The sequence below is a fragment of the Zonotrichia albicollis genome, chromosome 19 (assembly GCF_047830755.1).
Source record: "Zonotrichia albicollis isolate bZonAlb1 chromosome 19, bZonAlb1.hap1, whole genome shotgun sequence".
Lineage (NCBI taxonomy): Eukaryota > Metazoa > Chordata > Aves > Passeriformes > Passerellidae > Zonotrichia > Zonotrichia albicollis.
In genome coordinates, this window is record NC_133837.1 from 3,179,180 (window position 1) to 3,204,447 (window position 25,268).

The 25,268-nt window shown below is 40.7% G+C and overlaps 1 protein-coding gene across 11 annotated transcripts; it reads right to left on the minus strand.

Moving 5' to 3' along the window:
* Positions 1 to 52: 52 nt before the first annotated feature.
* LUC7L3 (LUC7 like 3 pre-mRNA splicing factor) lies at positions 53 to 25,131 on the minus strand. 11 transcript variants are annotated; one of them, XM_074555095.1, is made up of 13 exons: positions 24,911 to 25,131; positions 17,084 to 17,150; positions 16,083 to 16,122; positions 15,675 to 15,819; positions 14,036 to 14,110; positions 13,842 to 13,946; positions 11,824 to 11,985; positions 11,119 to 11,402; positions 9,820 to 9,980; positions 4,887 to 5,027; positions 4,676 to 4,781; positions 4,197 to 4,262; positions 53 to 3,365 (listed from the first exon to the last, which is right to left on the minus strand). In XM_074555095.1, the coding sequence occupies exons 1-12, from the start codon at positions 25,007 to 25,009 to the stop codon at positions 4,238 to 4,240; spliced, it is 1,410 nt and encodes a 469-aa protein (XP_074411196.1). In that variant the 5' UTR covers positions 25,010 to 25,131; the 3' UTR covers positions 53 to 3,365; positions 4,197 to 4,237. The 11 variants fall into 11 exon arrangements, 8 of the variants coding, with proteins under 8 accessions (XP_074411196.1, XP_005494831.1, XP_005494829.1 ...); XR_012583208.1 differs by having other exon boundaries at positions 4,197 to 4,781; XM_005494774.4 differs by lacking the exon at positions 4,197 to 4,262.
* Positions 25,132 to 25,268: the final 137 nt, after the last annotated feature.

The following is a 25,268-nucleotide window of genomic DNA, read 5'->3' on the forward strand; positions in this document are numbered from 1 at the left end:
GTACTGAAAGGGCTGAATGTCTCCAGGTGCTTTCAACTTTTTTTTCCCCCTCTTCTTTGTGGGGAGTGAAAAAAACATAACTCTGGTTAAGCTACAGACTGTTTAACTTGCATTTAAGCAAGTCAGTAATGAAAAAATTCACCTGTGGGTTAAAATACTTAAGTAAGTCACAGCATTGCTGGAGTATTAAACAGCCTGAAGCTTTCCTATATTAACATGGCAGCCTGGAAAGTAACACTTTTAGAGGCTGTTTTCTTTTTTACCAAAAAATACAATGCGGACCTTTGCACCAAAACCCTTAAATGGGTCCTGAGGCGGGTGGAGGGCTCAGGGATTTGCTTTTTCTGCATGAGCTCCCCCTTTTTCTGCTCCCCCCTTCCTCCCCTCCACCCCAAACTATTGATTTTCCTTCCATTTCTGCTTTATGAAGCTTCAGGCAGAGTTCCTGCACAGCTGATGGATGCTGTGTTTGTTGTTGATCTGGCCTGCAGTGCTGACAGACCATAAACAGTACAGCACCGTGTTCCAGCAGAAGCAGCATGGCTGCCACCCTCGCCGTGTTCTTGCTTTAGCCTGGCAGACTCTCTCAAGCTGCTGCACACCGAGAGAAGACAGAAACTCCTTCCAGCAGAGATACTTGGCTCTGGGCTCAGGATTTCACCAAGTTACTTAAGCTTAAAATTCTTGCTTATTTCTGTCAAAATAATTATTGTCCTTTCCTCCATGTTCCACACCCATCACCTCAACTCTGCTAACTTCCCATTCTCAATCCTGGTTTTTCTCCAGCCAGGAGCTGAGAGAACTGGTTATGTTTAATGCCAGATTCAACTCCTGGGAAGCTCAAGACTCTGACACAGTATGAAGTAAAAGTTCTTAACTAAGGTTCCTGCTTTGTTTTTCTTGTAAGACAGGAAAGAAAGTTCTATTTTAACAATTGTGTATTTATCTCTCCAGCATAGCTTGGAGGCTAGCTTAGATTATGTGCAATAACTGTGTGAAAAACAGTAGTGGTTTAATGGTTCAAAATTAGTAAGAGTATCTAATTTGTTTCCAGTTCCTTTATTTAGGAAGTCAATGTAAGGACTGTCTCCACTAATTACTGAGCATTCTGCTAGAGGGCAGCTGGTTTAAAAAGCTTTATTTGTCTAGTTTCCACCAAGAATAACTGTTATGTGTTAAGAGTTAAACTCATAAATCTGACTGTAATAACACTGTATCTATGCATTCACAAAAGTATTTTTGTATGTTTTATGCAGTTTGATAAACTCTAATGCACACTTGTTATGTTAGCTGGTTTTTGCTGGGCTTTTTCTTTAAATGATGAACTGTTGGAATGATAACTGAGATGCAATTTACAAAACTTACTGGTTTTCCAAGGATGCCTTTTGTTTGCACTACAAACTTGTACTGAACTGACATTGCTACTCTTCACTTAAATAAAGTATCAGTCATTTGAAGTACTTTGATCTCTTCCTTTTTCAGGGTAGGGAGTAGAAGGATGTGAGGAGGATAACTCTAAAGTGGACAGGACACTTAAAATTTTAATGCAACTTTGAAAAATCATAGGCCAGTACACTTTTAACACCTAATAAAGACTGTCAGGCTGTCAAAACCAGTACAGAGAAAGCATGTCAGAGGTGCTTACTGAAATCAGCTACTTTTGCCTAGCATTCCTAAAAAATCTGGGATAGTATTTATTTATCCTGGGCTTAAGCTCTGAAGATACTTCTCACAAAGATGAATCTCTGTGGAGATGTCTGGACAGTCAAATCTGGAGGCAGAAAGGTGCTGTTTCCTATGCTCTGCAAAACAGAATTTTCCTTCATCTTCAAAGCACTAAAGACTCCCCATGAGACATGTGAGAATCTGAATCCCAGGCTAATCTACGAGAGATTTTATCATTTTTAGGTTCCTCATTTTATCATTTTTACTTTTGCAAAGTAAGGGGAAATGCAAATCCTGTAACAAGTAAGTGCAGTGGAAGGTACAAGACAAACATTTTCACTGCTGAAAGAGGCTGAGTCCTGTTTCCCAAGTTTCAAAAGGAGGAGGTGTTCATCTAATGTCTCCAGTTAGAATTTAGTTCTAATTTCACTTGCTCCCACCTTATTTTTTCCCAAAACCACCACAGCCAATCTCCATCCCCTGTGCCCGTGTCTGGTTTAGAACAATAAAAGTCAAAAAAAGCAACATGGCTGTCTACATGTGGTATCAAAACTAGCACTAGTGACCAGAGCAGACGCAGATTCCTCCCAAGTGCACTTCCACACACAGGCCAAATAAATCAGCATAAGTTACAATGGTGTTCTGTCCATGTCTGACTTTGGTTACACAGTCAAGGCCTGAATACTAATGGAAAAGATAATGCTCTTATTAAAGAATGTAAATTCATTGCCTTACAGCCAGAGCACTGACCAGCACACAATGCAGTTCTTTTGCAACAAGAACCACTCCTGCTTGCACTACAGCTTCCCAGGGAAGCAGGAGCACAGTTCCCTGTGTGTCTGTTCTGACCAACGGCACAGGGCTGGTAATCAATACCCCAAACCAATATTGCAATGCAAATGTGAAGCAGGCTGAATGCCAGTCTCAGCACTGGCCTCTCTCTGAACATGCTGTCCAAGTTGATCTGTTTTATAAAGAATTAATACTGCCATTTTTATTGCAAGATTTCTGTCATTTCTTAACCTACTGCAGCAAAAGGCACTTTCTGGGGAAGATGGTGAACCCAACAGCAGCTAACTGCTGCAAAAGTAAGCCTGAAATTAAATCCTGACAGAACCAAAAAACCCCAAACCTACAAACAGCACAGAATAACTAAGCATCCAAATTAATGAACTAAGCTTGAAGACACGAGAAATTTATTAGGAAAGAAGCTTATTTAATATTAAATGTTCAATGACAGAGACAATCAAATTTGTAACAGAAATTCAAAGATACTTTATTTCCATTTCTCATATATCAAGAAGCTAGGAATTGCTTAGTTGTAAAAATGGGATTCATTTTAGTTCAATTCACACAAATACTAAACATTTATTCTTGTGTTTTAAAGTCCAAGAATGAAAACTTGCAATTAAACACTGAGCAAGCCATGTGTTCAGGTTATGTTGGTTTCTTATCTTAAAAAGTCTTAAAGAAAAAGAAGGATACAGGACTTATATTCTCAGTAGCATATGTGCTATTATCAACACATCTTTTTGAACTCTGGGAGGAAACACCAGTCCTGAATTAAATTTTATTAAAAAAAAATCTAACTCAACTTTATATTTTTCTATGCCACTACAGCTTTCTTTCACCTCATTTAAAAGCAGATCTTCAGTTTAAGCTGTCTTCCACTATCTTCGCAGACTCTTCACATAGTAGTCCTATAATGCAAAATTTTGGGAGAACAGACCATTAGACAGCATTAGGAGCATTCTGTTTACCATTCCTATACACTCGCCCAGTTGTTAGCTGTCATCTTAACTCTACAAAAACATCACCATTGAACATGACTGGCATTAGAAGCAATGATGTAGCATTAATGGTTTAATATCAACATTAAATGTTTAAGAGTTCCTAGCATACATAATGCAACTACAGTAACAAATTATATTGCAAGAAGCTCATTTATCAGCTGTCACCTCCACTGTTAGTTCCTGATTTCAGGAATACAACTAAAGACCTTCTGTAAGAAAGCTACGTCAAGAGTGGGGAAAAAACTTCAAGTTACCCTTTCAATACATAACTGCCTATTGCTTAGCTGCTTCATTTCCCACAAATAGTTTCCAGCATACATTCCTGCCATCATTTGGTGGCATCTGTCTCTGCACTTATATCTGCCCTACAAGCCTGGTACCAGCCATTCCACTCTGCTGTGCTATGGCTGACTGCAAAGTCTCCTACACAGTAGGAAATATTAAGCACATACCTCTTAAGGACTTGAATTGCATTGAAAGTAACAAGGCGAATATTATGTAGTGTTTATTGCATTTTAAACTCTTTAAAGATATCTAATTCTGGGCAGCACTGCATCCCTACACACAGTTGAAAGAAAATTCCATTCTGTTAACATCAGATTTACAGTATTCACACAATACACAAAAAGTCCTTTTCACTAGCTTCAAAATCAAAAACACAACAGTAAGCTTAAAGATTACAGGCAACAGCATTCAAACATGGATGTGGGTAGAGAAAGGAGTACCTGGCATGAGTACCTGCTTAGTTTGACTGAATCCTTGATTTTTAATTTGGCTTTTCATGGGCCGCTCACAACACCAACGCTGTGTGAGGTATGGTAGTCAGCTGCAATAATTCATAAACCCTACACTTCCATCAATCCAATGCTACTGGCTCTCGAGTTACAGAACAAACTGCATTAGAATGCAAGGCAATAAAGCAAAAAAACTAGAAACATCCTTGACAAAGAAATACTAGCAGTTTATATGAAAACAAAGTAGTCCAACATGTGCCTCAAATATTAAGTATTTAAGCAAAAGTTTCTGCTGATGTATCAACACAATATGGACTTAAATACAAAACCAGTTCAATTAAAAAAAAAAAAGATAACAAAATCCCTAAAAATAAAAAAGGATAATTAATTTTTCTATGGTGACTATATTACAAATATGTCCCAAAGAGGCACACTAATGGGGGCATGAGTCTGCTACAAAATAGCTGAGACAAAACAATGTACCTCAAAACGTTTTGCAGGACTACACTGTCATTTCCTTCAGAAGGTGCTTTAGTTTGTCTTCTTACTTGACTTAGTTCCATCTTCATCTGTGCATACTTACGCTGCACTGTTAAACAGTAACAAAAAGCCCTAATCAAAGTTTGAAATAATGCACTTACCTCTGTCTGATCTGAGGTCATATCAGATCAGTTTTAATTGGACTGAGTGTCACCTTCAGATTTAATGTCTTCATTGGTCCCATTGACCTCATTCTTAGTCTCACTCTCCTTCGAGTCTGTATTTGTGTCTTCACTCTGTTTTTCTCGACTACTGGACTTCACACTACTTTTTTTATCATCAGATCCCCTCTTTTCTGCCATGAAAGAAGACATTGACCATGGATTTCAAAGTAAAAACAAACATTGCACACGTGAGATATATACTGCATACAACATGGGACAATTACTTTCTATAGCAATTAGAGTAATACTCAAAAAGTTACAGAAATAGGCTTCAGACTACCATGCTGGAATGGAGAGGGGACAAATAAAGGTAGAAGGAGACAGTATAGGGTGGGGAAGAGGAGAAAGGTCAGACCTCCTAACAGAGGGAGCTACTCAGCTCTCTGTCCAAATGAACAAATTGGAGGTAAAGAGGTTAGGCAGATGTGCAATTACAGTGCATGGCTTCCTTACTTATTATGGGACTCTTTTGGTCCCCACGTTTTGATTTCTGATTGTGTATGGCTTGCTTTGGTTTATAATTTTTGTTAGTTATGGTTCTTGAAAAGGAATCAGAAAGGAGTGGTGGACAATGCCCGACTGCATAATCAAAGAAATTTATACTTGCCAATTAAAAACTAGCAATCTCAAACTATCAAATACTTTGGGAAATAATATTAAGCACTGACAGTTTTGAAGGCAGAGATCAGTGATGACCAAAATTAAATTTGAAGTTGCACATTTGTCAGCATTGTTAATTCTCAATTTTATAAAACCAGCAGTCATTTATAAACAACTCATTAAAAGGGCTTGGGGAGATAGCTCGGAAGATATATAAAAAGCAATTTTTTTTCAAAGGCAAAGAAACAGCAAGCTGTGGGGGAAGGAGCCCACAATTTGATCATGAATTGGGAAACTTACTGAAGCATTTGCTACACTAAAAACTCAATCTTCAAAGAAGGAAGGAAGCCAGAAGTAAAAATATTTCCATGGGAAGAAAAACATTCAGTATTAGAGCTGCGTGCCTCATCTGTAAATTCAGTATTTGCAAATTTAATGAAAATACCAATTCCTGCTGTATTATTTCACACCATAATATTCAACTCTTGCTCAGTAAAGACACTCTGGAGAGAAAAAAGAAATCCAAAAAACCAACCTCTCAGATGTCATCATACAGAACAACATTCATGCTCTTTTTTCTGATTATTCCCTGCTATCTGGGCAATCAAAATAAATAATATAAATAGATGTATCCCTGACACAGGAGCACACAGATGGAACACTCTGAAAAAGCTATTTAAAATAACAATATCACCTAGACTGGCATAACACACTTTTATATTCCAGGATACAAAACAAGAAATTAAGCTCTAAAAGAGCAGCAACATTCCAACTACTTTGTCTTATAAGACTACCAAAGGATAGGGTAAAGTCCTGACAGAGAAACGAGGGCACAACTGCCTAACGAGCACCAGGAGGGAGGGTTCCCCTGCAGCAGCACATCCAGTGCAGGGTGCCTGGGGCAGGCACAGCAACATCACCCAGCTCTCTGAAGGACTGAGTCCCTTGGGGTCTGTCTGCCCTCAATGTGGCAACTCCGCAGGTAGATTGCACTCTAACTAACCTTGTTACAAAGTCTTCTTTTTGTGCCTTAAAGGTATCTCCGGTGCACACGTGGATCCACTGAGGAATAGTAGTCTTGTTTCCCCGCAGAGGACTAGTAGTCAGTCCAATAATCTTATCTTCTGTCCTATGTAGATATGGTAGATCTTAATAGCCCTATGGATGTGCAGTGTGCAGGGTTTTGTTCTGTCTTGTTTTGTGTCTTGAATTTGGTCAAGAAGGATAATTTTGTTCAAGGTGAAAAAAAAAACTGTGGTATGAAAGATCAAATTCTTCTAAAAATTTTAGTATTAAAATAGGTATACCATACCAAACCTCCAGTTTGCCAAGCAGAACTGAAAAAGTGTATTCAACAAATAGCCCAATAACTTTCCAACCCCTAGAGTATCTGCAAGAAGTGAAGTTCCCCCACTGTATTTTTAATCAGTAAGAGAGAAAGCATATAAAATTAGTTTGCTGTTGGAACTGGATGTATTATTTCAGCTGTAATCTATTAGGTATAATCACATTCATACTGACTTTGCTTCCTGATTAAACACATGCACATTTTTGTGACTGAGTTTGTGTGGGCAACTGAGATGTGTTTTATGAGAATTCTTATCATGGCAAAGTGAATCGCTTTACTGTTCAGAAAATCAAACATAATATCCAGTATTACTGAATTGTTCTGGCAGTATTTGCTGAGGTTTAATCACTAACATTAAAACATGATCATAATTATTTTTATGTAAGTATCAGAATCTAGATTAGGGAAGACAGAAAGCCAAGCCAAAGTGGTCTAGAGGCCCATTCCAGTATTATTGGAAAATAATTTTTGTTTTATTAAAACCCCCTATTTACTGCATCTGCTCTGAAGTTTGTTTACTTGAACAGTAGGTGCACTCTACTGGTTTATATTAAGCTAATGCTCAGCTGGTGTTTATGGCTGGTGGCTCCTTTCTTCAGCAAAGGTATCTCTGACACTGAAATTTGTGTCACAAAGCAAGTGCCCCCATTTTTGCTTTTTCGTTTTTCTAATAACCTTGGTTGCCATCTTCTATGGTATCTTAGTGAACAAGAAACCAGGACTTCTGAATTTTCAAAGTGTGGGACTAATTTAATGTGCAATTGTACACAAGTCTTGGTAAACTGTTCCTTGGGGTTTTTTTTTTTTTGTGTTAATATCATGTTTATAAAGCAGTGTGAGATATCCAGATGAAAGGCACTACCATGAGTAGTTACAGCCTTTGCTGCTTACTTTTACAACTGCAGATCAGTGGTGGCTAATAAAGACAAGTAGATTCTGAAGACAAAATTCCCAATGTAGCAAGTTAAGATTTAAATTTGAAGTTACTATTGTGCAAAAGCTACACACTTCAAATACATGAATCTCTAAAAGCTTTATTCTTAACTACCTATCTACAGCATCACACTGAAATATGACAATGCAACGGTGCTTAGAGCTTCAATACAGAAAGTCAATGTTGCCTTAGTAATTACTACTGGGTTTGGTTTTTTCCCTCCTTCCTTCCCTCCTCTTTTGTATTTTTTTCTGTTAGAAGACTTTCCCATCAAAGGGAAAAAATCACCAACTTCTTCAGCATTACAGTCCTGTTCTAAGGCTTATTTGTGCTTTTACAAATGTTAGGATGGCACAGTCAAAAAAAAGGAACTGATTTTCCCAGGTGGGATTTTCATCACAGCTCATAGCATCACCTCACTGGTTTCATTTCTGGCAGAAGAAAGCAGCAAGCAGAAAACAAAACAGCCAGCAAGGAAATCAGTCAAGTTAAAACTAAAAATACTTGAGATGTTGAAGAGAGTTCACTAGCTCCTCTATTTATGGGAAGATTAATGAAAGAACTGAAAAGCTCAAAACCAGACCAAATTTGAAGAAATAAGAAAACAGTTATTTATATGCATAGATAACAAACATTCAGGAGAATAGGACATTCTTCACCAAGTACCAGAAATCTGTTCATAAAGCAGGCAAAAAAATCAGGTAAGAATAGTAACAAATGGACAAATACAGGCTACAACACTGAATCTGAGTTTAAAGCCTGCACATCATTTCCACTGCCATTGAGCAAGCAACAAAACCCACTCTCTTACACGGCAAAGGAAAATGAGAGAAGAATCAACACTAAAGGTGTCCCATACTATAAGCCAGAATAATTGAAACAGTTCAAGGAAGTCAGGGAAGAGAAATACATGAGAAGCATCACCAACATTTTGGCAACTAATCCACTGGATAAATACAGAGAAGGGTCAAGCAGACAGGCCTATGCAACCCAGACACATGCACAGAGCACCTTTCATTCCAGAGAACCTCAGAAGTACCTTAGAAACACAATTGTTTCATCCATTACTGATGATCAGCCCATCAAGTGGGGTGGCTGTTTCGGACTGGCCATTAGTCAGCTCCCCACCAGAGCCAGAAGTATTACGTTCCTATAGAAGTTCCAAAAGACTTTTAAAGGGGGAAATTTAGCAGTGAATTAGTATATTCTCACAGAATGTGAATCTACAGTGTTCTCACTGTAGCTCTTTGTAATCCTACCTAAAGTTTCTGAGCTTCAGCCTCTGGTCACCGTGAATGCTGTGATACATGGCGCCCACAGCTACAAAACTGTTTCAAAGACTAACACAGCTTCCTGTTCAGACTCACCTGAATACTGACAAAGCAAGACTCACTTTGCTTAAACAACAAACAAAAAAAAAAAAACAAAAACAAAAGGAGAAAAGTGCAGGGGGAAGAGCAGGAGACTGGGGAGAAGGCATAAATTGTCATTTAGAGCATCACAAGGATTCTGCAGTATTTATCTTGAACTGCATTTATAGATTGGGGAAAAATCTTAAAAGCACTGTTAAAAGAATAATAAAGGAAACATGAGAGTGTTGGGAATTAATAGGTCATACAGGTGAGAAGCAAGGTACCAGCCCCCCACAAAACATGTACCTGCAAAGGGTAACTGCAAATATCCACTACAAGTAGGAATATAGGACATTCACTCTTAGAAAATGATGTTTACAGGCTTATGCTTTTCTAAAGGTAAACAGGTCTTAAAATATATAAAAATCCTTGCACACTTCATCTGCAGGCAAACTGCAACAGGTAAGAGAAGGACACTGGGGTGTAGGTATGCACACACATGTAGTGACAGTAACTGGAAAGAACAAAATCCTTCAAATTGCTTACAGCAACACACACACCTCTCAGAATGAGGTCTGACTTGGTACTAAGAACTTTCAGGCACTCACTGAAAAGATAACAGCTTTTGAGACTCTAAGAAAAGATTCATTTCAGAACCTGCTAAGAACTCAGTCCTTATACAAACATACCTTTTTCTTTTGACTTCCTGTCTTGTTCTCTCTCTCTGCTTTTGCTTCTGTGCTTGTAGGATTTTCGGTCCCGGCTTTTTGACCGTCTCCTGTCCCTACTCCGAGACCTGTGTTTCCTTTCTGATCTATCGTGGCTTCTGCTTCTCTTCCGATCACGACTCCTTAACATTCAGAGAGAATTTCAAAACGTAAATCTCAGCTGCTATTCTCTATCTCAGAATATACAACAGTAAAAGAGCAGCACTTTAAAATACAGTGATTGCCTGCAGAAACCAAATCTTAACATATTGTATAGAAATATTTCCCAGTACGTAAGAAATATGCCTCTTTGTTTACTGAAACACTTAACTACATAGTTTAAAAGTATCTACAACCATGAAATAAAGACCAGCTGAAGGAAGAAACAAGAAACCGTATTTTTGGGGAGCATTCTTTGTTTGCTGATGTTGTGGTGTGCTGCAATGTCCTGTTTTAAACTTCCGGGTCCCTTCCCAGGTGTGCCTATGCCTCTCTCCCTGCCCCCTCGCCCCCTTGCTGAGTGAGCCCTGTCAATCAGGTTTAAGATTCCAGCAAGGCGTCGTGTGGTTGGTCAGATTCAAAAGATGCCCCTATGCCCAGAGGTCATTGGCCTGTCTAAGTGTCATCCTCCCTTGAGACCCTGCCCCTTCACCTGGTTGGTGGCTCACCTGTCCCCTCCCCTTCCCCTGTCCCCGAGCTTATAAGGTTAATGAGACCATGCGGCCTCCATTCTGTTGGCAGCAGTTGCCCCAGTTCAGATCTCTGTACCCATGGAATAAACATCTGGCAACCCTCCAGCAGAATCCACTCCTATTTTCTCTTCACCATCGCCAGAAGCTCTCTCTCCTGAGGTAAACGGAGTCCTGACAAGCCTGGACTTGCTCAGTGCCCCGCTGCACTCTCCAGCAGCCAAGGTATCTCTGGGGTAAAGCACCACAGTGCTGCCTTTGGCCCAGCAGCGAGGGTCAGAACTGGCCCAGGCACCATCTAACTGGTTATATTGGGATCTTATTCCAATATGCTGAAAGCTCCCTCATAAAGCTGCTTCCACCACTATGGTTTCATCTTCCAAAAATGGAGAGAAGACAGTGACACTCAGCAAAAACTTGCCTATCCTTGGAACCAATAAGGTATGTCTTCACTTGAGAAAAAACACCTAAGTGAAGCTAACAAACCATTGATGTGACTCAGGCTGACAGTAAGTCCCCACAAGATTTTTACCTTTTGGAAATTTACCTGAAAATACTTAAGAGACACACACAGCCACACACACAGAGGTACCTGCTTCGTCTTCTTTCTCTGCTTCTTGACCTTTTGTGGTCTCGTGAGCGGCTGCACCTCCTGTCAGATGTCCTGCTGGAATGCCTGCTCCGGGAGCGGCTCCTTTTACGCCTCTCTCTGTCACGAGCCCTCTCTTTCTCCTTCTCCTCCTCCTCACGTCGTCTCTTCCTCTCCCGCTCTTCTCGTTCCCGCTCCCTCTCTTTCTCCCTCTCTTCTCGTTCTAGCTTCTCTTTTTTCAACCTTTCATCACGGTCAGGCTCTTCTGTTCTTTTTCGTAACTTTTCCTTAAAAAAGGAAGTTCACAGGAAGAAATGAAGACTACTCAAGACACTTAAGCTTACAGATTCTGAGGATGTAAAAGCCTAAACTTTTCAAACAGGTCTGTTTTATCTTCCAAACAAAGGACAGTGCTTCCTAAAATCCCTGAAATGAAAATCCTTTGTCTTGCAGAACCTTTTCCTGCTTGTCACTCTCACAACAGAGGCCACACTACATTTTCTTAAAAAGACCATAAAAATTCCAACCTGAACCAACATCGCTGCTTGTATCTAATGTCACAACAAATTACATCAGTGAAAGCACAGTGCAGGATTCCATTTCTTGGGAGTGTTTCACCTTCTTGAGAAAATTCACTGGAACAGCCTTTTATGTACGTCAGGAAATCTCCAAGCACTTTTCATTTCAATAACTGGAGGAAATACTTACTTTTAAATCTTCTACAGTAGCTTTTATTTTGGCATAACCCATGTGCTGCTTTCCCATTAAGTGGTCATCTACCCTGGACTGTGCATCTCCTACAATTAAAAAGGCTCCACAAACTTCACAAACTTCCATTTGTTTTTCCTGGGCTGCAAAGCTCTCAATTGTCTGAAAAAGAAGAATATTTGATACGGCAAAAGAAAGTTTTAGTCAGTGAAGAGGTTTATAACTCTTTGTTACTGTTGTCAAATCCCAAGCTCTAGTGAAAGTTGAAATCACATCTGCCTGCTTTATCTCTGGTGCACTGCACCCCATCACAGCAGAGGGAGAGAAGAGGCCATTCCCACATGGAAGGAGCCCATGAAAAACCACAGAACCATTATCACTGCATTAACATGCACACAGTTGTATCTGCAGCTTCCTTGCAATATCAGAAAAATTTAAGTTTTAAGTTTTTCTTTTAAAGCTGTTTTAAGATATCTTTGGCATCAACTGAAATGTCAGGAGCTGCAGAACTACCATGGAATACATACACCTCAAGGAATCAAAAGGCTAGAATATTACATCAAGAAAAACAAAAATAAAAAATACTGGCTTCTATTTAAAAGTATGGTGGTCAAATTAAACCACTGTTTCAACAGACATATGAGAAGTACACTGAAATTTCAACATAAGCCCAGGTTCATGAATCATACAGCATGGACATAAACATGCTGTGTGCAACATTTAAGAGTTCTTAAAAAAAAAAAAGTAATCATGCCTATCAACATTTTTACAAGTTTTTACTTCATTAAGTACACCCCAAAAAGTAAAAACCAACAATAGTCCCACATATATACCTCAAAAAGTAACCACATTTTAAAAAAATTAAGGTATTCATCACATCTTTAATATGCTCATTCTCCCACAAATCAAACACTTGTTAAGAGAACACATCAAACATTAAAATACATTCTTAACCAACAAAAGAAAATAATAAAAATCACACCACAAATAAAGTCAAACAAAGCTTTATATGTTCTTAATTTCTTGAACAGCTGCTACAAAACCCAATCCACCAATTTTTAAGCACATTTCAAATAACACAAAAGCAAAACTAAAAGAAAATATCCCTATTTTAATAAAAACCCTTAAGCAAAACAAATTAAAAGTCCTTTCCCAATTAGTCACTTAAAGCAAAAGGTATGCTTCAATCTCTTCAAGTAAAAAAATTGAGTCCCAATGAAAAACATCAAACCATATCACACCCAAGAACATGTTAACAAGACAAAGTTCAAATTAGCCTCCTCAAAACTATTACACCTTTTAAAAAACTTTTGCTATGAAAGCATTTCTACTAGAATTATCAGGTTTTTTTAACAAAAACATTTCTTAATTATACACAAATTATAAACAAAACCAACAAGAAAATTTTCAAACTTTTAATCCTTCCAGCCATTGTTGCAATAAGTTGTAATCAAGAACTCTTCAGTGTTGCACAGAGCATCAAGAGCTCTTAAAATATGGTACAGACATAACTAAATTTAAGAATTCAAATTGAATTCTTAAAACAAGAATCTCAATTTGAGCATTTAATTAAACACCAAAATAAAATCTTTAAACTTAAGCTCCTTTTTATTAACAAGAACTTGATACTTAACACATTCCCTCTGGCTCCTGCAGCTCTGAGTCAGCCAGACGCTGTCACAGCCCTGACTCAAGCACTTTCTGCAACAGCTTCTCCAACAGTGTCATTCTAGTGCAGAGGTCACAGGGCAAAGTTTAACTGAGACCTCAACTAGAGGAAGGTGAAAGCTCTCCTCCAGGACTGCTGGCTGAATAATTTCATAATTTGTGTGCAGGAAGCCCACTGCCAAGATAGAATGCCTAATCAATACACTGGGTTAACACAGCCACACGTCCTGTTACTGTGTATTGAATTCCACACAGACCTTGCATGCCTTCAGGGGAAGGACATGGTTATTTAGAATGCACTGTGCACCAAACTTTGATATGTCTCACAGAACCATGAACACATGACTTACTGAAGTCGTAGACCTCAGCAGTTCTCTCTCCTCCTTTAACTGTTCAACAAGTTTCATCATTCCTTGTGCTTCTTCCACCTTTCCTTCTGAACCTAGTTCTTCAATCTAAAAGGCAATAAAAACATTAAAAGTTTATTTTTTGATCAAGTAACAAAAGCAAGTGATCTCTCTCCTGGGGGTTAAAGAGCTCTCACCTGTTGAAGCAGTACATCAATTTTGTCAGTTAACACCTGAATCTTCTCCTCATTTTTACCAGTAGGTCCACCTCCCTGTAAAAAGTGCAAGAGTGAGTTGGGGCTTTTTTTCTTTCCTTGTTGTTTTTTTTTTTTTCTTTTTCTTTTGTTAAAATAGCTTAAACACACTAATGTATGTCTTCTCATATTCCAGAGACACCTTGGGAATAACCTCCCCTGGCCTCTTCTCCCACGAGAAGCTCCTAATAATAGTCTAGTCTACTATAAAACATTCCTCAACACAACTTACTCCAGCCTTGTTAAGTCTAGTCACACTAATTCCTTCCCATTCAACAAAAATGTTCAAGATTCTGGACCATAAAAAGTAAGAAAACTGTATTCCAAGTCCTAACTTTAAACTCTGACACTCCCATGCAGCTCTTACATATCTTTGCAGACATTTGAGTATGACTCAGAGGTTCTGTACACTTTACATTTCAAACTCTGACTGTAAAATGCAAAAAGAATCTCACTTTTGTGAGATGTACTTGTTAGCAGTGTCCTCTCTGCAGGCTGCTAGAACAGACTTTTTGCTGCACTCCCACCTCTGCTCCACAAGTGACATCTCTCAACTTGACACTGTCCACAGCTCCTTCTGAAGCAACTGGACTTTGTCCAGAACAGTGAGGTGGGGCAGCAGAAAGAGCAAGGCTGTCCTGGCAGCCACAAAACCCAGAGAGCACAGGCCACATGTTGTGGTGTGTTGCAATGTCCTGTTTTACCTTCTCCCTTCCCCCTCGCCCCTCGCTGAGTGTGCCCTGTCAATCAGGCTAACATACCAGCAAGGCGTCGTGTGATTGGTCCCTCAGGCCTGGGGGACATTGGCCCGTATAGGTGTCCCCAGTCCCTTGAGACCCTGCCCCTTCACCTGGTTGGTGGCTCACCTGTCCCCTCCCCTTCCCCTGCCCGGAGCTTAAAAGGTGAATGAGACCATGCGGCCTCCATTCTGTTGGAGGAATTGTCCCAGTGCAGACCTCTGTACCCATGGAATAAACATCTGGATATAACCCTCCAGCAGAATCCTCTCCTTCCTTCTCTTCACCATCGCCAGAAGCTCTCTCTCCTGAGGTAAACGGAGTCCTGACAAGCCTGGACTTGCGTCTGTGCCCCGCTGCACTCTCCAGCAGCCAAGGTATCTCTGGGGTAAAGCACCACAGTGCTGCCTTTGGCCCAGCAGCGAGGGTCACACTGACCCAGGCACCATCTAACTGGTTATACTGGGATCTTATTCCAATAGCCACACACACTGCTCCAAATCCTTCATGGGGAAAGACACAGCTTGCTACTGCAGGGAGGGAGGAACGTGCAACCAGAAGAGAGAACATAAACTGAGGTTGTCAGGGTAAAGGCAACACCTGACAGGTAGAGAGCAGACACTCATTCTGAGGAAACAAGAGATGGTGAGAACAGAGAGGGCTCTTGGTGACTCTGGAGTCACCTGCCTTGTCTATTAATGCCAGATACAATCTGCTGGCTAACAGGCAAAAAAATCTTAATTCATCAGGAATCTTCTGGATAACAGTAAGTTTCATCTGAATAGGTAAGACCCTGAAGATCCTCCCCACAGGAAAAGCTGCCTGGCTGAGCCCTGCAGACTCACCCCAGAGGACTGCTGGTTCTGTGAGAGGGCCAGGCGAGCGTGGCCCCTGCGGATCCTGCGCTCCACCTCTGCAAGCAAGCTCTGCAAATAGCGCAGGAAATCCCTCTCATAGCCCACCTTCATGAATCGAGAGCTCTTCTCATACCTGAGAAAAGGTTTTAAAAATGAGAGTTCACATAAATCTGTAATAGATGAAAATTAAGTAATAAGACACACAGTATTATAAATTCTTGCTCACAGTAAGAGAATATTACATATTTAAATAAGTAAATTTTTATTTAAATAAAAATTTAAATAAACTTTTGCAAATAAAAAGAGCAAGTAATTCGTAATGTTTGGGCTGCTATTAAAAAATTGCAAAGATACCAAAAACTCCATTTACTTTAAGGTATCAAACAACAAACTTACTGTTTGCGTAGATTTTCATCATGAATTTTTTCACAAGGACCTAAGAAGACAACACAAAAAGCTTAAGTTTGCATTCCTAAATGTTGTACTCATATTCCACCAACATTTGTTTGTGCATCATGACAGAACAGAACTAGAAACGTTTCACAAAGACTTTTATGCTTCTGCCTTTCTGCTTCCTTTGCTTGGAGCTTGAAAGACACACTGAAGAAAAAGAATGCCAACATCATTAGGTAGTTATGAAAAAGAGACTCAACATATGCAGTCATGATAAAAAATAAAATTTCCAGATTGAGTTTTACATCAGTAAATACAAACAATGTAATATCCTAAACACCTGGGGCTTAAAAAAAAAGAAAAATTACATATGAAGGGAAATTTCATCAGGCACTTTCTAATTTCCAGGGTTCTCTGCAACACACTGGCTACTTAAAACAGATCTTCAGAGCAAATTAGGAGGTATGTACCCTGAGCCCATGAAGGTGACTGTGTTAAAATTCCTCACCTTCCCCAGACTCTCAAACAGACTTAGAAACTAACACTAAGACAAAAAGTCTGGTTTTGCTAAGTTAACATCTCCAAAATATATACATGTAGCCATCAACCAGCAGCAATTGAGAGCTGGTCTTTAGAAATGATTATTACATAAAGTGAGCCTTTTACTTTAGGTGAAGCAGCTCAACAGTGTATCACACAAACCAGGTTAAAACCCTGCCCAGGCAGAGGAACCCAAAGCAGAAACTGCCACTTGAACAGGAGAAAAACACCCCACATGCAGCAACTTAGCTTACATACTAAGAAAAAACTTTTAGGAAGCCTTTCAACTTAGACAAAGTAGGATCTGGAATAAATATTACTTTTACCACACTGTACCCTTGAAATGAAAAAAAAAAATCCAAGTGTTTTGACAAAGCAATTAACAATAAAAACATAGTTTGCAAACAAAAGCTCAACTGTAATTACTTTTCCGTGAATAAAAATGTCATGACTTATAAACTTACCTAAATCAGAACGGGTGTTTGTAAATAACTCAGCTGGGCAAAAGCCACAAAGATAGTATTTGCAAACCTGACAAAAGAAAGAAACAGGCATCATTTTTTGTCTCTCGAATTGAAAATGTTATGCAATTGCTTTTTATACTAAAACACAAAGTTTCAGTGTCAAAGTTTCCTTTGAACATAGTAAAATTTCTAGAAATTTTACACACCCTTTATCTTTATATTTCTTGGCAGCAGTAAGTGCTACAAGATGCGCTTTGATAACAAAACACTAAAAATCTTACTTTTCCTGGTAACAGTTCTTAATTCTACCACTAAATTTAAATATTTAAGATTAAAGTGTCATCAATTTATAAATATTAAATATTTAATATTTCCAAAGGAAAGGAATGAGATCATAATGGACTATTTAGTAAGTTTCAGTGAAATTCTTTACTGTGAAAAGCCACAAGAGGTGAGAAAAACTGGCCTGGAAGCGGGAACATGGGACTGCTCTGCTCAGCCTTCACTTCCTCAGAGCCACTGGCCTGGAGAGCCAGAGCTACCTGGACTAAAACATTTGGTACTATCCCAAGGACTTTGATGGCAATTAAAAGACAGAATTAACCAGAAGCTTTCCTGTCGGATCTCAGGATCTCAGTCCTGAGGTGCCGAGCCACCGAGACCACCTTGGGGGGCTCGGGAGTCCTGGAATGTTCCAGAAGTGTCTGGTGGCTGGACTTTGGTCCCACACAGGAGACGACACCTGTATGAGGACAGGAGGGTTTCACCGGGGTGAATGGTGAAGGGATTGGTTAATTAGAGAGTGAGACACAGGGTTTAGGATTTCTGTACAGGGGGGTTTAGAGAAGTAAGATGGAGGAATTGGGGCGTGTCCTGTCCTTCTTCTTCTTCTTCTTCTCCTCCATCTTCTGTGGTGATGGTGGCACTTTTAGATTGGCCATTACTAAAAGTGCACCCAGCAATAAGAATAAATGGTATTGGGGAAAAATGATAAATATTGTACACGTAACCATGGGTATAAAGATAGGTGGCTGCCTGGAGGGCAGCACAGTGTGCTCATGGCTGACTGCTGAGCAGAGCTCTGTCGGGCTGAAAGAAAATCTTTTAGATAAACAATTAATAAACATAAAAACAGAAAGAAGAACTGAAGCCTCTTCTCGTCCTTCGACACGCGGGCTGTCCCAAGGCCACCTCGGGCATTTCCAGGCCCCTCAAACAGCTGAGAAAACCCGACACTTTCCCACACCACTGTTCTTACAATTCCCTGTTTTAAGAATGACAGCCAACAAGACATTATATAGCTCTTCAGGCAGAAAAGGCATTCATTTTAATCTGGTTTCCTGCCAACTAGAAAGAGCTTGGTTTGCTTCTCCACAGCCTGGTTTTACCTTATTGAGTCAGGTTCTCTTTCTGATAACAAAAAAAGACCACCAGAAATTTCAAAAACCCAAAAACCCACAAACTTGTTATTCTAGTCAATAAATACTTAACATCTATGGATAAAACCAGCTTTTGTTAAAAAGTTTAGTCACCCTCACCCATGAGCATGAGCTTAGCTAGTCAAGGTGGTCAGTTCCTGAAGTTCAGGACACAGAAATATCTCCTGTCTATCAATCAGAACGTAAGGGTAGAATCAGACATACTTTCATCCCTAACTTAATAAATCATTGTAAATAATTAACTTTTCACTAGACCCTCCCCACAGATGTGACTGCCATTAATTAAGGTGTAAATCCAAAACTGGCCTGGATGTTCTTCCAGCACCTCCTTTACATTACATCAATTTAAATTTTGGCAATCTAATAACTCTGAACGCATCACAGCCCAGTTCTAATCCTCTCACATACACTGTGAACAAAGACTTGGACTATCCCATCTCCCAAGATACCCTCATTTCTTCAGATACTTCAGTCTGTAAGGACTGAAGCCCCAACCATCACCACCTCACTAAAAAGCCTGTGATACCCATTGATCAAACTAGACCAGCCTGATTTATTTTTCCAAGCTAACTGCCAGACTGCAAATCAGCCTACAGAAGTTCAGACTCTCCTGACTGCTTTGCAGATTGCTCAGAGAAACAATCAGGCTTTCTATTAACAAACCATGGAAAAGAAACACCAACAAACAAATCTCTTATTATGTCATTTGAATACTTCTCCCTTGATCCAGGTTTGGACACTGGTACCTATCTGAAGCCATTTAACAAGAATAGTTCAGAAAACATGTGAAGTGACTTTTTTTTTTTCCTTCTCAGAAGGAAGGAGAAAGTTATCGGACAAAATCTGATTTCAGAATCTGCTCTTCTTGGAAAGCTGCAATATCCCTTGTTTTACTACAGTTACTTCAGAGAAGCAGTTTCTGGGATGGATTTTTCTGTTCAGTTTTTCTGATGGATTTTTCCACAGAACTGTGATTTGTCTATACATTCTCTTCTTCTTCCATTTTCTCATACTCACATCCAGGTATAAGGATCAGTGGAAAGACATTTCCCAAAAACATAAAGAGAAGGATTAAACAATTTCTTAAGACACAGTACAGTAATGACAGTCTAACCACACCAAATAATTAAAGGGGTTGTAGAATATCTTCTATCAACCAAAAAATTAAAAACTGGCCTGTAACAGTCTAGAAACTAGTAGTAACAAAAGAAGCAAAGGAAAAATTAGAACTATGATGAACAAAGCAAGACACCCATCCTCAATAAAACCAGAAAGAATTACAATTATTACAAAACAGCACTACTAGGAAAAGCCTCTTTTTATGAACTGGTTACAGCTAAAAGTTGGAATAACCAATACTAAAATATGAGGTTTAAAAATGCCCTACACTGTATTAATTATTTATATATTAAAAACACAAAACAAACACAAGCTATATCAAACAAACAAAAAAAACTCAAACCCAAAATCATGACAAAAACCACACACACACAGAGCAAAAAGCTGCCATAATTTTCTTCTACAAGCTCTAGATGCTGCCAGTCTAGCACTAGGATGGTACTCAGTGTATTACTTGACATTCTCTCCTAGGAAGCAGCCTGCAGAGAAATACCCACTTCAGAGTGGTTCAGAAGCAATTTTCTTCCCCTCTCATACCCATTTCATTATGCTCTTCAATTTCATATGCTTCAACAGGAAAATACACCCTGCTGGAATTCTGCAGAATCTTGCAGGTATCACTGCAGCTCAGCTTCATTCAGTGCAACATCTGCCTCCCCTGGCTGAACATCCACTGCACTCTTGTAGTAAACCCCTCAAGTTTAGCCAGAGCCCCTTAGAAAATAGAATGCTGACACAGCAGCAAAGAACTTTCCTGTCTCCAGGGACATCCGCCTTGTACCTTATCCCTATAGCCATGTAAGGCAATATTGTGTTAAACCCTACTATTGGTCACTTATGGTCACTCTAACACCTTTGCCATTAGTCAAGATTAGATCCAGACCAAAAGTATAAAAGTAGCATACTGTACCCCTACTAACTGGGAAGAAGAAGAGCTGAGACCCTTCACGGACCCTACAATAAAGCCATACTCGTGGAACAGCCAGCGTCTTCTGCTTCTCCTCTCTCTACCGTCTGCTGGAGCCTTAGGCCAAAAAAAAAGCTACCTAGCAAGCAAAGCTGAAATCACAAGAGCTGCCTGATCACTAAGAGCTGAATATTCCCTGCTTGCTAGGGGCTGTCCCGCAGCCTTAGTCTGAGAGCGAGCTGGCTTCTGGCACCCAGTCCCCTTGAAAACTGAACTCTAAAGCTGTAACAGCTTGCATAAGATACGACCAAGCAAAACTCATTTACACTCTCAATCAATCCTAAGTAATCAATGGGGAGTGGGAACAGTGAGGGCCAAGGAACGGTTTGAGCACCATGGACCCACTGAAGGACTGAGACAGATGGGAGTGATGAGCTTCAGCAGGCACCACTCATCCACGGCTCATCAGCATCAGCACTGATCCCAAGCAACATGGAAACACATTCTGTAACAGGCAGTTACCGGGAGTAACCACCAGGGCAGGTAACGAGTTTACTCCTCCTGCAGGGTTCTTTTGCCAGCTCTGCCTGCGAGAAGCTGCAGCAGACACGTGCCAGTGCCCAAGGGCTGCTGCAGGACAAGCCTTTGAGACAGCCTGGGCCTCAAAGCCCCTCAGCGCTCCCACTGTGGTAAGATGCTACAACAGGGATGCTGGAACTTTCCATTTCTTCATCACAAATTCACTAATCCCTGAAATCTCTAGCAGGTGGGAAAGCAGTTTCCTTTACATCCAAGTGCACGGAGTTAACAGCAAGGACTGCAAGCTCAACCGGAGTTTGGGAAGCAGTTCACAGCTCTCCCAGGTAAAGAAGCTTTTAACAGCTCTGTATTGTGTGTGCTTCCACATTAACATGCCTCTCTTCTGCAAGAAATTTATTTACTGATAGAGAAGTATCCCTCTAACAGTAATAAACAATTACAAAAGCAAATTCCTTTAGAGAGACAATTCCTAGTAAAAAGGCTGAGAATAAAATTCAGCAGACTGTGGCTTACACATTAAAAACTAGTAAATTCCTTCTCATAGTTCAGTTCTTTGAATCCATTAAAGCTCACAGGCAGTAGATATTTTAAGAGCAATGTCCACCCACCCAAATCCAAACAAACATCAGCCCTTCTCCAGAATCTACTCGTAAAGATAAATGTTATTTGCTGAAGGAAGAGTATTAGTAATGAAAGGTTAAGTCCTCTCCCTCCATCCCTGGAGGATTAAGTCCTTAAATTCTACCTAGATACAAAGCAATTTAGGTTGCTGGCATTATAAAAGCACAACACATCATAAATAGCTAAAATCATGCCATCATACTCTGAATACAAAGCAACATTTGGAGAAACTGCATCATCAGAGGTGATTGCTCACAGTTGTTTTTCTCTAACAGCTCTTCCTCCCTCTCCACTTTCTGAAAACCCTGAGTTTGCCTTGAAGATGCATCAAAATTTCAAACCTTACAGGAGCAGGGGCAGCCCATGCTGTGTGTCTGGTACTACAGAACAGCCTCAGAATTCTTATGCAGCTGCTATTTCTGTAAGAACTTTTTCCTTGCTCTGTGCAAGCAAGCAGCATATTAAAGCAGGAAGGTGTGAATCAATAAAGAAATACACTTTGTCTACAGATATGATAGTAAGCAGAAAGACTAAAATACACGATACTAATAATTTCTTCCTGCACACAAAGCCTTTTTGCCAAAACCAGGACTGATCACCTAAAGACATGCCATCATACTGAAATACACCACAAGTGGAATTCCAATTTTTAAAGATTAAAGGCTTTAATCATGTCAAAGTTTTATGGTAAGAACTTAGGCTCTAGAAAAACTTTTATAATGTATGATCTACATGTTTCATTGGCACTGCAAATAAATCACACACTGAGCTATCACACCCTCTGCTTCCACACTTTCCACTTCCATCTTGTATTTCACTGCACCCTCCAGTTTCTGAGAGCCCCGTGGATGCAATCTCCAAAGAATAAGCAAAATACAGATGAGCTTCTTGGTAATCTTCCACATTCAAAACTGATGAAATGTGACACAAAATCCTACACTATGGGATCAATACAACATGCTGGCATTGAGCAGGCTGCATGTTGATCAATGTCTAATCTCAAGAAATTACATTAGCAGATGTATTTCACCTGAAAAGCAGGACAGCAGGCAGAGGAATTAATGTTACCATTTGAACCTTATCTGCATTTCCTGTCTTTTAAAACATGTCAGCATTGCAAATTTAATCTTTAGGTGACAAAGAAAGTCAAAGTGAGACACGTGTTTAACGGCAGTAATTGTCAGGGTTTATGACCTCATCAGCGGACTACAGGAATCCAGGAAAACATTCCTTGCAGAAAGTTGTATTTAATCATAAATAAAAGCAGCAGCAAACAGCAGCAGATCCTGCAGGACTGAAGGCTCAACCCTAAGCCTGTAACTTTCCCCTGCTCTCAGCCACGGGACGGTGCTCCTTTTCTGAACTGTCACAGGACTGGGAAGGAGAGACAAGGCCCTGCTTTTGTATCAACCAAACTGACCAGCTTAGAGACCGAGTCATTTGGTTGGAGTCAAACTCTACAGGCCAAAGCCGTAAGCGAAAAGAAAAACTGAAAATACTCTGTGATTTGTTCAATTGAAGATGAAGAAGGTAATCTGAACTTACTAAAAGCGAACGATGGGGAAAACAAAAACCAACAAAGAAATCTTTCTCAACTTAACGAATAAACCAAATCAATCACCTTATCTGTTCTACCTGGGCCAACACGGCTCAAGCCATTCACCTTGTATTCCATGTATTTCATCTAACTCCTCCTTATTTTAAATTCACAATCAAAGGAAATTATCTAACCAAGCACTCAACTGAATTATTTTCTTAATAAAGTAAGTCTAGAAACACATAAACAAGGTCATGAAAACTTCCTGAAATCATGATTTCTTCCTGATGTGCACTTCTTATCTACAGAGCAGCACTTTTCCAGGGAAAGAATGGTTCCCCACACTTGAAAACTCTAAGGTAAGATAGGTATTGGTCCTTAAATCATACAAACCCAACCATTCCAAACAAATTCAAACAAGTATTATCCTCCTTTATAATGACCTAAATCGCATATAAAAACATGAAAACATGTCTTAGATTAACATGATTTAATGCAAGCATTTCTCCCTCCCCCCAAATAAACAACAACACAGGGGGAGGAGCTAAATGCTTTGTGCAGCTTTAACCACAGAAATCCCTATCATTCAAGACATAAATTATTGCAACTGTGACACTTTCTTTTAACATACATCATTACGAAAAAAAGATATCATGAACGGGAGAAAATAAAATTTAAAAATTCCTCAGCGTTCATCTCTCCCAAAGCAGCAGCTATAGGAACTCTGTAGGTACCACTGAGTTTTCCTGAAGTAACTTACAATGCAACTATAACAGCCAAAACTAACCCATCATTCATTAAAGCTCAACCAACTGCAGAAACCCCAATTAATAATAATAATAATAATAGTAGTAATGTTGTCCTGTTTCGGCTACTTAGTGCAGAAAATGAACGAACACCATATTAACAAAAGTACGTTAAGTACTCCTACACAACAGTCTTGTTTAGGATAATGTCCGTCCCCCCCTCCCAAGCAGATTCTTCTGAGTGAGGAAATATAGAAAAAAAATCAACTTTTTCTTAACTAGAAGTCTTAGGACTTTTCCTTGTAGTACAAGCTCCAGACATTAAAGTCGGTCGCGCGTGCCTTCCTTTTCCCTCCCCCAGCACCATCCTCAGGAAGGGATCCAGATACATTTATCTCCCAAACTCGAACATCTGTCTCAACCCCCATCGTGCAAGTCAGCACCTTCCACTCAGAAACGCTGAATTCCTTTGGCCGCCCCGGGAGACCCCAGCCACCAGCAGCTCTCTGGAAACCCCCGTTCCCGTTAACGGCGGCGCCGGCGGGCACAGCCTTCCCCCGCAGACACCCGAACACCGGGGCTGTCCCTCCTGCAGCCCAACAACAGCCCGGCTGTGTCGGGATCTTCCTCCTCCTGCTCGGTGAGACTCGGCGCCGGTCCCGCGCACGGCCAGGGCCGGCCCGCGCCAGGCCGCCATGCAGGGCCCAGCACGGAGGGCCCCGACCCGCACCGCGACAACCCACGCGGAAACGCCAGCTCTGGCCGGCACGCCATGCCTTCCCTCTTCCCCCCTTCTCCCTCCTTCCCGCAGTTGTCCCTGGCCAAGAGAAGCCGCCCATGTCGCTCCGACAAACCCCCGGCTCCGCGCAGTGCGCGAGAGCAGCGGAGGGAGGAGAGAGGCGGCCCCGCTACACTCACACTCTCGTGGTCCCACCGCACGTTGCTGCGCTTTTCATCCGGGGCCAGGTTCCTGTCCCTGCCCATGAGCTCATCGAGGAGCTGGGCGGCCGATATCATCGTGAGATGCGGGCCGAATCCCCCTCGCCAGACACCAGCTCGCCCACCTCGCCCCGACAACCCGCGCCGCGCCTGACGGAGACAAAATGGCGGCGGTGGCTGGCCCTGCCCACAATGCACCGCGCGGGCCGAGCCCGCCGTGCTCCCGCTCCCTCACGGCGCCTCCGCGCTGCCCAGCCCGAGCAGCCGTGTGGCGCGCAGGGGGAACGGGGAGTCCCCACAAACACCGGAACGCGGAACCACCACAGTCGTGTGTGGC